General features: G+C 37.7%; 1 protein-coding gene across 1 annotated transcript; it reads left to right on the forward strand.

The window, feature by feature from the left end:
• The first annotated feature begins 1684 nt into the window (after positions 1-1684).
• LOC129776608 (uncharacterized) lies at positions 1685-3637 on the forward strand. The gene is made up of 2 exons (XM_055782343.1): positions 1685-2280; positions 2338-3637. Exons 1-2 carry the CDS (start codon positions 2105-2107, stop codon positions 3488-3490), a joined length of 1329 nt encoding a protein of 442 aa, XP_055638318.1. The 5' UTR covers positions 1685-2104; the 3' UTR covers positions 3491-3637.
• The last annotated feature ends 9243 nt before the right edge of the window (positions 3638-12880 follow it).

The following is a 12880-nucleotide window of genomic DNA, read 5'->3' on the forward strand; positions in this document are numbered from 1 at the left end:
AACTATTTTTAAAGATAATCATTATTTATTTCATAGGTACTTCGGCTCAAATTTATTTTTCGACGAATTCAAAAATAACTATACCAACTGTCCATCATCGGATGTGGGAATCTGTACCTACGAATTTTAATATAAGTACTAGAAATGATGAGCCTCTATTGCTTAACCAGTATTTGTATAAGCGAAAGGTAATCAGATTTAATTCGATACGAATTCTATTGCTAGCTTCTGTCTATCTCTGCGATAGCTCCTTTTGGATATTGATCGGATGCTGCGACAAAAAAACCTTAATTCACGTTAAGCGTGAACACCATCGGTAGCGAGCATATAAACAAATCGTAATCCGTGTTTTCTAAATAATGTAAATTACGTACCACCTACCAAATACATCATCTTGGTCTACACCACCCGCATTTTTACCCTCTAAAAATCTTAGGGATCTGGCAATCCTATCCCTACCAACAAAAATTGAGCGTAGGCCGCATATAGATAGACATCTATTTTTTTAATGTTGTGTTTTCCATGCTTATGATTTTGTATGCTGGCTACAAAAAGATGGAGGCTTAGCAGCCCCCTGAAAAATCTAGCGAAACAAACAAAAAGTATCATCATTTGTTTCAGTGTTTTAGGATTTGACAGCCACGCAGAGATACTTCAAAAATGCAGTGGGGCGGCACAATATAGGTATGTAGTTACACAGGTACGCTAGTCAGGTCATTGCATTAGTTAGTCGCCGGATCAGTGGTAAAATTGCATTGAGTGATTGAATATTTATTGAAATTTATTCAACTCAGATAATAGATATCACAGTTTAGTCTATTCATTTAGCGAGTTCAATTTTGTGAAAATTTTTGTGAAATAAAATTTACCAAATTCTTACAAATTCAAATCGAAACAGCGTGATTTTGCTAATTGATTTCTCGCGTAACTTTTGAAAAGATAACTATGTAACATTCACATCAACTCGAGAAAAACGAAGTGAAGATCGGAATATTGTTCCGCGAATTGTTTCAAAAGGAATCGATCTGTATCACTACTTTTACCACTAGCAGTCAATAATAACTCTGAAAAACCAATCGCAACTGTTGCTATGTGATTTTAGTTTGAAATTAAAACCTCAGAGCGAAAAATGTTACATTGGACTTTTTGACTGACCGCTTTGTACATTGGACAAATAAGGTTGCACGATAAGAATTTTTAAATAACTGCTAAAAACGATCCAAATACTTACACTTCGTGCTAAAAGCAGATCATTATTGTTATCACTCCTTGCATTGAACTAAACACGATATCAACACCCGAAAATAACAAAAACTCAATAATAAACAAATGACAAATGATTGAAGTGCGACTTCGTGTTGTTTTGATTGCTTTGTTACTTCGGACGTATCGAGCGTCAGAGGAAAATAGTGTCCGAAGTAACAGTCAAGTGCTTAAAATTCGAATCTTTACATTGGACATTTTTTATATCGGCGATAAAAAAGTGAAAAGGATAGGTACTTGAAGGATTGTTTTTTCAATGCATTCAATGATTCAGAGCTAATAGTGTACATCCATTAATTCGATTTGTTTACATTTGTTACTTAGGATCTTTTCAAAAGTTACGCGAAATTTCATTCAGTATGAGCAATGTTGTGTAGTATGTAAAAAGCATACCTTTAGCAACTGTTAGTTAATGTTGCGTGCAGCGAACCGGAAAAATGTTTACACACAAAGAATATTATGGTCCATATATTGTAGCTCAAACACACGAATTCAGTGAAGATATATTATCTTTGTAATTTCAACATTCCCTCCGCATGTATCCGATAACACGTGCTGTTTGTTTCCACAATATTGTCCAAACCTCCTTTTTCAAACTTTTGGAAGTAAACAATCTCAACACCACTGCCGATAGCACCAGTCAATGCATAGATGACATCAGTGTGCGGTGATATGACATGTTTTGTGCTGACCGGCAATGCCTTCGTGAAGTGGTTGATTAGAATAGCACTTGTTCGCTGATAAAGTGCCGGAACATTTGAATTGGTGAAACAGTCGCATCAGAATCACCAACGTAGCAGGATCTCACAAAGCGTCAGTTTTCATCGTTTATGTTAAAATAATGTCCGATGAGCAGAAGATACATTTTCTTAGAAACAATTTGCCCAAATTGATTCTCCAAACATCACATTCCAATGATGAATTGCTGTCTGTGGAGTTTACCACTCCGGACCAATTGGATGGATTTATGTCTACCATCCACAAATTGGATTTACTCGTGAGAAACACAAAATCAGGGTGAGTGATAGTGATCTTGGAAATAAAATTTGAATTGATGACTATGGATCGTTTTAGGGAAGAGAGGCCGATAAACCTGATGGTCAAAGTTATGAAAGGAGACGACACATTCCGAACCGAATGTTTGAGCAAGATTCAATTTTCAAATGAGATTGTGATATACACAAAAGTTCTGCCATGTTTCCAAAAATTGCTACAAACCACCAAGTGTTCAGTAACCGGTGATAACTGGTGCCCGAAAGTACTCTATGGAACCGCTGGGCACATTCCAGAGTATAGTGATCAATTCGAAACAATACTTGTGATGGAAAATATGACTATCGATGGATTCACATCTGGACCTAGAAACGATTTAGACGAAGAACACCTGACGCTGATGGCCAGGAAGATTGCCCAGTTCCATGCGTGCAGTTACGCTTTGAAAATAACGAACGATAAACAGCTGGCGGAACTTGAGGACGAATTGGCTCCACTGAATTTCATTAAGGGTGAACAAGTTTTCGAAAGCTATGCCATCGTGTTCAAACGAGGCTTAGAACGTGTTTTCAAATACATCGATGAGCATCCCGAGTCATTAGACAATGAAAAGTTTAAGAAAGACATCGCTAACCTGAGGGATAAATATAGTGATGAACCTATTCGGTTGATGCAAAAGTTCCTGAAACGAGACGAGTACTCTATAATTTTGCATGGAGACTACAATCGCAATAATGTTCTTTTTAAGTATGAAGATGGGAAACCCGTCGATATTCGAATGTTTGATTTTCAGGAACATCGATACGGAACCCCTGCCATTGATTTGTTCTTCTTTATGTGTATGAGTATGCCAACGGGTCTTCGGGAGCGTTTCTGGAGTTCACTGTTGAAAGAATATTACGACAGTCTTATGAGCACTCTGACCGATATTTTGAAATGCAGAGAATCGGATAAGAGATTGAAACCATTCCAATACGATAGATTCATGGAACATTTGAACAGATTTGCCTTGTATGGGGGCATGGTGGCAGCGCATTTTCTACCATGGATGCTGGGCTCGGAAGAAGAATGCAGGCAGTTATCGTATCATTTTATGAAAGACGCTTCTTCCGCCGAGATGAAGCGCCTGACGATGGTATGTGGCGGTGAGGTTGTGGACAGAAGATTGATAGAAATGCTGCGACATCTAAGTCAAATAGGATGTTTTTCCATCGTAGATGAAGACGAAAATTGATTGGACTACTTTTAATACAAAGTTTAATACAAAGTTAATTAGCCGTATGGAAAATGAGAAAGTTAAATATATATATTTTTAATGCCCTTCTGTTATACAAACGGTGTAAACAATTATTAAACGATTAATAAAAGTATTACGATTTCATCCCTGATTGTTTAATATTGCCGTATGGCAAATGTTTTAACCGGAAGGTTACGCCAATAAAAAACATTAATTCTTTCTTTGTTTTCGAGAGGTTTTCAAATTTGCAGTTCATTCGCCTCTAAGGCTTTAATCATAAACATGAATGAATGAATTCTTGTTAATAACTAAGTCGAAAGCAATGTTTATCACATCAATAAATTGTAAAACATATTAAATATTATGTTCAGAAGTGAAGGAGTTGTCCAAATGATTGCAGGTTTGGTTTGTTCGAGGTTTGTTCGAATTGATCAAAAGAAAGGTTAACCATTAGTGTTGATTTATTGACGAACTAGGTAAAAATGATGGCTACGCAATTTTAACGCTCTAAGGAACGAAACAAGTTAACTTATTTCAAGAACATTATTTTTCATCAAAAACATTTATTAATCAGACTCAATTACATATTATCTTACGTGTACAGAGTCAAATTTCACCTTAAAATATATCTTATCTTCTATATAATTAAGACTAACAATTTCATCTATACATATAACAATTGATTTCTGTCTGTCTGTCTGATTCTTATGGACTCGAAAACTACTGAACCGATCGACATGAAAATTGGTATGTAGGAGTTTTTGGGGTCGGGGAAGATTTTCATGATAGTTTGAGACCCCTTCCCCCTCTCTAAGGGGGGGGGGGGCAGCCATGCAAATGAAACACAAATGTTTGCATTTCTCGAGAATTAATCTAGCAAATCAAACCAAATCATGCATACGGAGGTTTTAGGGTGCAATAAATGTTTTTATGGTGGTTTGACACTTCTTTCTCCTCGCAAAGAGGGGGGTGGGAGGTTGCTGAACAAATCGAGAACTAATCAAACAAATAGAATCAAACTTAGCATATAGAGGTTTTAGAGATCGACAAACGTTACTATGGTAGTTCGACAATCCTTCCCGCTCTCTAAAGAGGGGCTCCCATACAAATGAAACATACATTTCATTTCATAAAATTCAGCCATATTTGGCATGTGGAGGTTTTACGGGGCACGAAACGTTTCTATGGTGGCTCGACACACCTACCCCCTCTCTAAGGGCTTGAGAGCTGCCATACAAATGAAACACGAGCTTCTGCATAACTCTAGAACTAATCAAGCAAATGTAGCCAACTTTGTCATGTGAGGATTTTTGGGTATGAGAAATGTTTGACATGATGACATGATTACATGATGGTATGACACCTCTTTCTCCTCTGGAAAGGAAAGGGGGCCCATAAAAAAAATATACATATTTCAACCAAACATGACAATTGAAAATTTTCGGAAAACTCTGAAGGAAAATGGGAAAATTCGAAAAATTCTATTCGCATATGTTCTACAATTAAATTTTGACAAGCGTTGTTAGCCCATTCGATGTTTGCGGTAGCGAAATTGATCTTCGTTAGAAAGTGGAAATGGATTGGAATGTGATAAAACGCACTCCTATATCGTCTGAATGTAATGAAAATGAAATGAATCGCCGAATGTGTTGATAAGAGCAAAACTGTCCGTTTTATGTCTGTCTTTATTCTATCACATTTTCTGTATCGAACATTTATTCCATGTAACGGAAAAACATGTTATTTGCAAGCACGAAAATTGTGTCTGAAAATAATCTGAAATTCTATAGTAAAACATAATTTTAAAGGGTATATTAGAAGATCAATCAATGAACAGTTCTGCGATTGGACCCATGAACGTTTGCTTAGTAAGAAAACGTGGATGTGATAACGAAATTTTGGGCGGGACGAAGTTTGCCGGGTCAGCTAGTAATAACTATACACTAGATCGATTGGACAGGATTGGGATAAGAACTAGGATGGATAGATAGATTGGACAGGATTAGGATTTAGGACTAGGATAGATGATAGATGAGCCCTGGCAGAATGAAAGTTTTTACAGGGCCAGACCACATGCTCGATGTCATGATAACCATCACCACAAACGCAAATATTACTATCAACGATCCCAATGCGATACAGATGTTCATCTAACAAGTAACGATTAGACATGAGTCCGCTTCCTCGTTACCTGAAATGGAACTATGGGCTGGTACCCAGGCTAATGTAATCCCATAAGATTTTTCCACTAGTCTACCCAAGAGCTGTCTTATTCTCATAAGAAAATCACAGGTTTTATCGAACGGATAACTTCTATTGAGCTAAGGCTATCTGAATAGATCAAATAGTGATTAATCGACAAGGATTCAATTTTCTCCAAAGCGTGATAGATTGCAGCCATTTCCGCAACGTACACCGAGCATGGATTTCTCAATTTTTAATAGGTACGAAGTTTTCATTAAATATGCAAAAACCAGTGGAGCCATTAATGTATGATCCATCAGTAAAAAACATTATATTAGAACATACTTCGCGAAAATTTGACGAAATTATTCGTGGGATAACCACAAATCGTGTATGTTCGGGAATATCACGTATTTCTTGATGCATGGTTAAATGGAATTTACAGCTGAATCACAGAAGTACGATATTCATTCTTGGTTTATAATGCTTGGCGAAGGTTGCAATCCTTGTGAACGGAACTTAACATATAAGGTGGTGAACCTTGACTCTGGATTCAATTGAAGAAGTTCTTCGAAATTATCCATTACCAATCTATATCTATATATATATATAAATGGATTTCTGTCTGTTTGTTTGTCTGTCTGATTCTTATGGACTCGGAAATACTGAACTGATCGACATGAAAATTGGTATGTAGGGGTTTTTGGGGCCGGGGAAGGTTTTCATGATAGTTTGGATCTCTCCCCCCTCTCTAAGGGGGGGCTGCCACAGAAATCAAACACAAATTTCTGCATTACTCGGGAATTAATCAAGCAAATGAAACGAAATTTGGCATATGGAGGTTTTAGGGTGCAATAAATGATTCTATGGTGGTTAGACTCTCCACCCCTCTCTCTAAGGGGGGCTGCCATACAAATGAAACACAAATTTCTGCATTACACAAGTATTAATCAAGCAAATGAAACCAAATTTGGCATGTGGAGGTTATAGGGTGCATTAAAATGTTTCTGTAATGGTATGACACCCCTTCCACCTCTAGAATGGAGAGGGGGTCCCACAAAAATATTATGCATATTTCAACCAAAATATTCCAACCAAACACGACAACTGAAAATTTTCGGAAAACTCTGAAGGAAAAAAGGAAAATTCGGATAATTAAATTTTCATATGTTCTACAATTACATAGTGACAAGGGCTGTTAGTCCATTTGATGTTTGCGCTAGCGAAATTGATCTTTGTTCGAAACTGGAAATGGATTTTATTGTGATGAAACGCACTCCTATATCTTCTTCTATCTATACCAAAAAAAGGATCGCCGGATGTGTTGATAAGAGTAGAACTCGAGGAAGGATTTCAACGATTTAGGGCTGTTCATATTTTTGTTCTATCATGTTTTCTGCATAAAACATTTATTCCATGTAACGGAGAAACATGTTATTTGCAAGTGTTTGAAAAATCTTGAACGAGAATTGTGTCTGAAAATAATCTGATATTATAATGATGAGTTTTGTTAGAAATACTAGAAATTTTATAATAAAAGGTAAATTCAACGGGTCGATTAGAAGAACAATCAATGAACAGTTTTGCGATTGGACCCATGAACTTGCTCATAGTAAGAAAACGTGAATGATTGAAGCAAATTGATAGCAAAACACAAATTTTGGGCGGGACGAAGTTTGCCGGGTCAGCTGGTGGATTAAAAATCTTACAGCGAATAAGATATCTGTATGATAGTTCTATAAATCGAAGAGGCCGAGGAAGTACTCCAGCCAAAACCTCAAGACTCATCGTATGAGTCGATTGCATGCAACCAAGCGTAAGACGCAAGCAACGATATTGTATTCGCCTTATCTTCAGAATATAAGTCTGCTGTTGCCGTTCGGAAGCAAAAACTACCGTACTCGAGGACCGATAATATCGTTGTTTTGTACAAACCTATGAGGTCTCCTGGATGGGCACCCCACCATGTTCCAGTTATTGTCTTGAGGAAGTTGATCCTATGTAGACATTTTTGTTTCAGATACTCAATATGTCTCCCCCAGGTACATCTAGAATCGAAATAGTTACCAAGATGTTTGAAATTCATAAAGTAGGCTATAGTTTTGCCGAATAAATGAAGCGAAAATCTTGCGGGTTTGTGATTTTTCAAAATAAACTACTATCTCTGTTTTCTCCGTAGAAAAATCGATTCCCAGCTTGATTTTTTAATATTGTCCATGTGGACAAATTGTTCTAAGTATCCAGTAATGGTCTTTGCTGATCGGTGGAGGGGGATCCCCTAATGGAAATCACTCCATCATCTGCAAGTTGTTTTAGCGTGCAATGTCCCGAAAGGCAATTGTCGATATCATTATCATAAAACAGGAAGTGGGTTATATCTGAGGTATAACCGCATGGTTGAAGTAGGACTATCATTCAGTAGTAGTGATCATATGTTTGAAGTTGAATCTGAATCAATTCTCAATTAATGGATGAATAAATATTTCGGGGAATTCGAAAACGAGAGGTATCTGCTTGAAATCTCATCTCAGTCATGATTTATACGGGGGTGATGCAAGACACGGCTAGCAGCGCAAGATTTGTCGTCGAACAACTTGTTTGTAGCTGAGGAAAAATATTCAGCAAAAGAAGAAATCAGGCAAAATTGGTGAAAGATTTATTTCTTCACTTTCTTATGTTTGCCCTATATATAATAAATAATACATTACTTGTTACTAATTCTCAAATATAAATTCCAAAAAAAGTATTTGCTCGCAGTATTATATTTGAGGGGCTTAGAATGCAAGGGGTGTAAGTGACTTGATCGATTTCTCTTCATCAACTTTTTCTTTAGTTAATAACTCAACTGCATCGTTCCAATATGAGTTTGCTATACCATACGATAGATGGGGGTTCTGACCTATCTTCAAGATTGTCAAATACAGCTGAGAATGAATTTGCAGCTAAGTTATGACCAAAAGAGAGAGTCGATGTAGAGAAATCGATCAAATCACTTACACCCCTTTCATTCTAAGCCCCTCATTTTAAATAGAGAACAAAATGAACTCTTTCCCTTCAACACAATTCTTAGTTCTAAGCAGAACTGACAGATTATTTGTCAGCAATGATGACATCTTTTCAGTTTCTTCTTCTCGACGCCCGCCAATAATCAATGCTGACTCGATGACCTTCAAACAAAAAGAGTTGCGTGTGTGTGTGTGTATGTGTATGTGGCGGATGTCTTCGATGCGTCAAGCCTTTTTGATCCTGGTGCTTTCTTGGACGCCTTAGTCCAATGGATTCCCCTTTGGCCTTGAGGGGAATCTTTAACGAACTCGACATACCAATGTCACTGTGTGTGTGCACTCAAACTAGCATTGGCAGAAAACATGTCATCTTTGGCAGAAATGATGCCATTTAGTGTGCTGGTGAGTCAAATGCACAAATAATGAGCTGTTTTAAAAGCTTAAAAATGGTTTGTATGTACACGTGCAGACATCTCTTTCTGTTTTCTTTTCTCATTTCATTTGGGATTGTGCCAAAAAAGAGTCCATACGACGTCAATGGGGATCGAACCAAGGCCGGCTGGAATGCAAAGCTATTTTACACGACCACGCTATCCACATGGCTAATGATGCTGTTCAGCAAATACGTGATAATATTGTACCTGAATATAAAATGAAGTTGGGAAGCGTTTTCTAAGAGTAAAAAAGGAGCGCATGAAGGAGAACAATATATATCTCGGTCTGGGCCGTGTATGTGGCAAAGTATGCGGAAAGCTTATTTGTCTTTTGTTTCGCTCGCTCGTATTAATTTTATATTGCTGTACCATGTATATTATACAAATGGTTACCAATATTTGTGAGTCATGACATTTTCTGTTATGTTATGTCTCATTTAATGTCATAAATCGGGATGACAAAACATGAGCTAAAAATCAATTTTGGGTGTGGGATCACTATCTTCTCGTCTGCCGGTGGAGCGTTTCCTTCTGAGCTCCCTCACAGTTTGAAACATACTGAATGGAACTAGTATGAACATCGCTTAAGCCTTTCGCTACGAGCGTCGTCTATAGACGATATCAGGGTGGTACTGCACATCGATCACACCAGCGCGATATGCAATCTTTTCGGCGCAGTGCTTCGTTCAGCGGTAGCTCTCCGACGGAGCACACTGCCGTAGTGAAAGTGTTAAATATGCTTTTTGTTGGTTAATGAATCAAGAGGAGGTGTGGTTCACTATAGAAATTTGGAAGACAAAATAGAAGCGAATGAACTCTCCAAGTTTGACGCCTCCAGCGACTGAGTAGATGTTTTCGATCGAGGACGATGGGAGAGCAAAAGTTTTCGGTCCAAATACACCAGATGTGTTGCCGATCACGTATTTTCGACAGCGGACGCTGAGAAAGCAAAAGTTTTTGACCAAGGTTCTTCGGGTGTGTTGTCAAACACAAGTTTTCGACCGAGGACAATCGCTGGAAAATAATGATTTTTGCGATGCGAAAGATTTACGAATCAATACGAGTCAAACGTATGATTTAGGGTGGCATTGAAAATGATTATCTCGATTTTTCAAACGGAACTTCGTGCGAAATGTTGATTTACACGATAAAGTATCCAATGTAAAATATAAGCTCAACCAGACTCCATTTACTAGTGTCGCTGACGTTAAAATTAGAGTTTTTTGAAAACCGAAAAAAATACCGGAAATTAGTGTTTTCAAAAAAAAAATTGATGTCAAATGTCTTAAAATTGCAAGACCCGTCGAGATTTACAGTTATCCACGAACAAATTTGTCTCAGTCCCAGTTTTTCGAGTTTTTACTACAATATTTTCTATTGAGATGACAGTAGATTTCGACGTTTAACGCAATTTCATTCGTTGAGTTTCAATGTTTAATAGTGGTAAAACCAAACGTTTTTTATGGTACCACATTGAGAATGAAACAAACTATGTAGGGGTGGGGGGGGGGGGGGTAAAGTGGTCACGTGGGGTAAAGTTGTCACCTTCTTGTTTGGTAGCATAACTATTGACTATTGACACCGTATTGATAGTCATCTTATGTTTGAAGAAATCCATGACTTTTGAGTCACCCTGTACTACAGTGGAGCTGTCGCATGTCAAGATATAAATAAAAACAAAAAACGGTAGCCATTCGGCCATAGCTTTGTGCGTTTCGAATTTAAGGAATTTTTAGTGAAATCCCAACTGGACCAGGCGATGATATTATTATGGATTGTGTCACATTTACCCGAAACACACTTTATTTGTTGCATTCGGGTAAATGTCGCATTCGGGTAAGCGTCAATTCGGGTAAATGTTACATTCGGGTAGCTGTCGCATTTGGGTATTTGTTACATTCGGGTGAATGGAATTCGGGTGAATGTATTTCGGGTGAATGGGACACAAACATTGTTATGATGTTGTTTTCGGAATTCCTTCAGCGATTCTTCGATGAAATCAATTCTTCACGGAGGCGATCTGGCGTAGTGGTAACATCCATGCCTCTCACGCTAAAGGTCACGAGTTCAATTCTCACTCCCGACATTCTTCCAAAAATGGAAGTAAAAAGTGACGAACCAGCCAAATGAGTTGAAAATCACTATAATACAGATAAAAAAAAACTCACACTGTAGCTAATGATAGGGAACGGTATCATGGGCTTCAAACCTATTATAGAAACGAAGACAGGATATAACTAGTATGCTGCGCTAGTACAACATTACTTCCGAGTTGTTTAGGGATTGTTAGGGACTTTACGAGAGGCCCTCTACAATTTTGACAGTTTACCTTCCGAGAATTATTTGTCTTTCGATAATTAGCTACATTTTTGACCTAGAAAAAATGAAAAAACATGAACTTATAGACGTCTGTGCAGTTCATCGTCTTCAACTTTTTTTTTGACATGACAAATTTGAACGAGGAATCGACGCAACTGCTGCTATACCAGATATATAAATATGAAGACACTATATTCCGACAGATGCAAAAACCAAAAATCACGAAGAGAGTTTCAAGATTCCTAGGCGTGGAAGACTTTGGACAAGTACAGATGAAACATCAAATTAGTTACACGGCCATATTGCTATGGACGGAAGACAATGCTATGTGTTTGTTGGGATCAGAAGGGTTTTATATATGATGAGGTACATGAACCTGGCGAAACCGTTAATATTGAACGCTACCGACAACCAATGATCAATTCAAATCAAGCTTTGGGCTTACAGAGACCAACAACGTATCGCTATGTTTATCAACTTACTGTATTTAAGTTGTAATAATGATAACAATTCTCTTGAAGCAAATCTTTCTCGAACTGCTACTAATTTCCGTGCTGCTCTAAGAACTTTTTGGCGATCCGCGTCTATCCCTGCAGACCGACAGTGCACTTTTTGTTCGAAGAGCGCCGGTCACTGGGACAGGCAGTAGCAACATTGGAAGTTAAAATAGTGTCAATTCTTTGTACTCCCGTGGCCAATTGGTTAGCATCTCACATTGTCAGCGGGAAAATTTTTCGTCAAAGAAATTCCTTCTTCTGTGGTCACGAATTTTCTAGAGCTTGCCACTCATAATACATTCAAGACCTATTATTTGGCTTAAGGACTTTCAACAAGGTATTAATGAATGACGCATGTTGATTCCTGCGTTGAGACGGCAAAAGTTCATCTGGGAACGTTATCGGTGTCAACGAAATTTATTGAAATATTAAGAACAAAAATATATTTTGTTTCCGCATATGTTACAACGTAATATTGCCCAAGCCCTCGCCATGAAAAGCGTAGAAATATCGGCGCAGTGTTAATACAGCAGTAGAATGCATTATCGATTACTCATTTTTTTTTACGGATTTTATTTGTTCGATCACATTAACATATAGCTAGACGTCCAATTGGGGAGGCAAAACTACAATGACAGAAAAATCAACGCGAATTGTTCGTTTCATAAAATCCGCACCGCTTTCACTAGGATTCAGTCCACACCAGGATAGGTGAAAGATTGTCACGTTAACCATAAAAAATAACATACGCAAAGAATTCGTTGAACCGTTCTCAGTAAATTCAAAAGGTCTTTCGAATGCATTATAGCACTATCTGTTCAAATGGCGGGAATGTATTGAAATCTGCAAGTAATGCTTCTACTCTCGTAAAACTCTAGTTGAGTAAATATGTCTACATGTATTGGGTTCGTTTGCAGTGGGTCCTGATAAGAGCTGATCACCGTACGG

This window comes from Toxorhynchites rutilus, chromosome 3 (assembly GCF_029784135.1).
Source record: "Toxorhynchites rutilus septentrionalis strain SRP chromosome 3, ASM2978413v1, whole genome shotgun sequence".
NCBI classification, from domain to species: domain Eukaryota; kingdom Metazoa; phylum Arthropoda; class Insecta; order Diptera; family Culicidae; genus Toxorhynchites; species Toxorhynchites rutilus.

Excerpts from the sequence above, each read along its gene's own strand:
- LOC129776608 (XM_055782343.1), top strand. The coding sequence starts at position 2,105 with ATGTCCGATGAGCAGAAGATACATTTTCTTAGAAACAATTTGCCCAAA. Across the intron at positions 2,281-2,337 it reads GTGAGAAACACAAAATCAGG|GGAAGAGAGGCCGATAAACC; the intron begins GTGAGTGATAGT and ends GGATCGTTTTAG.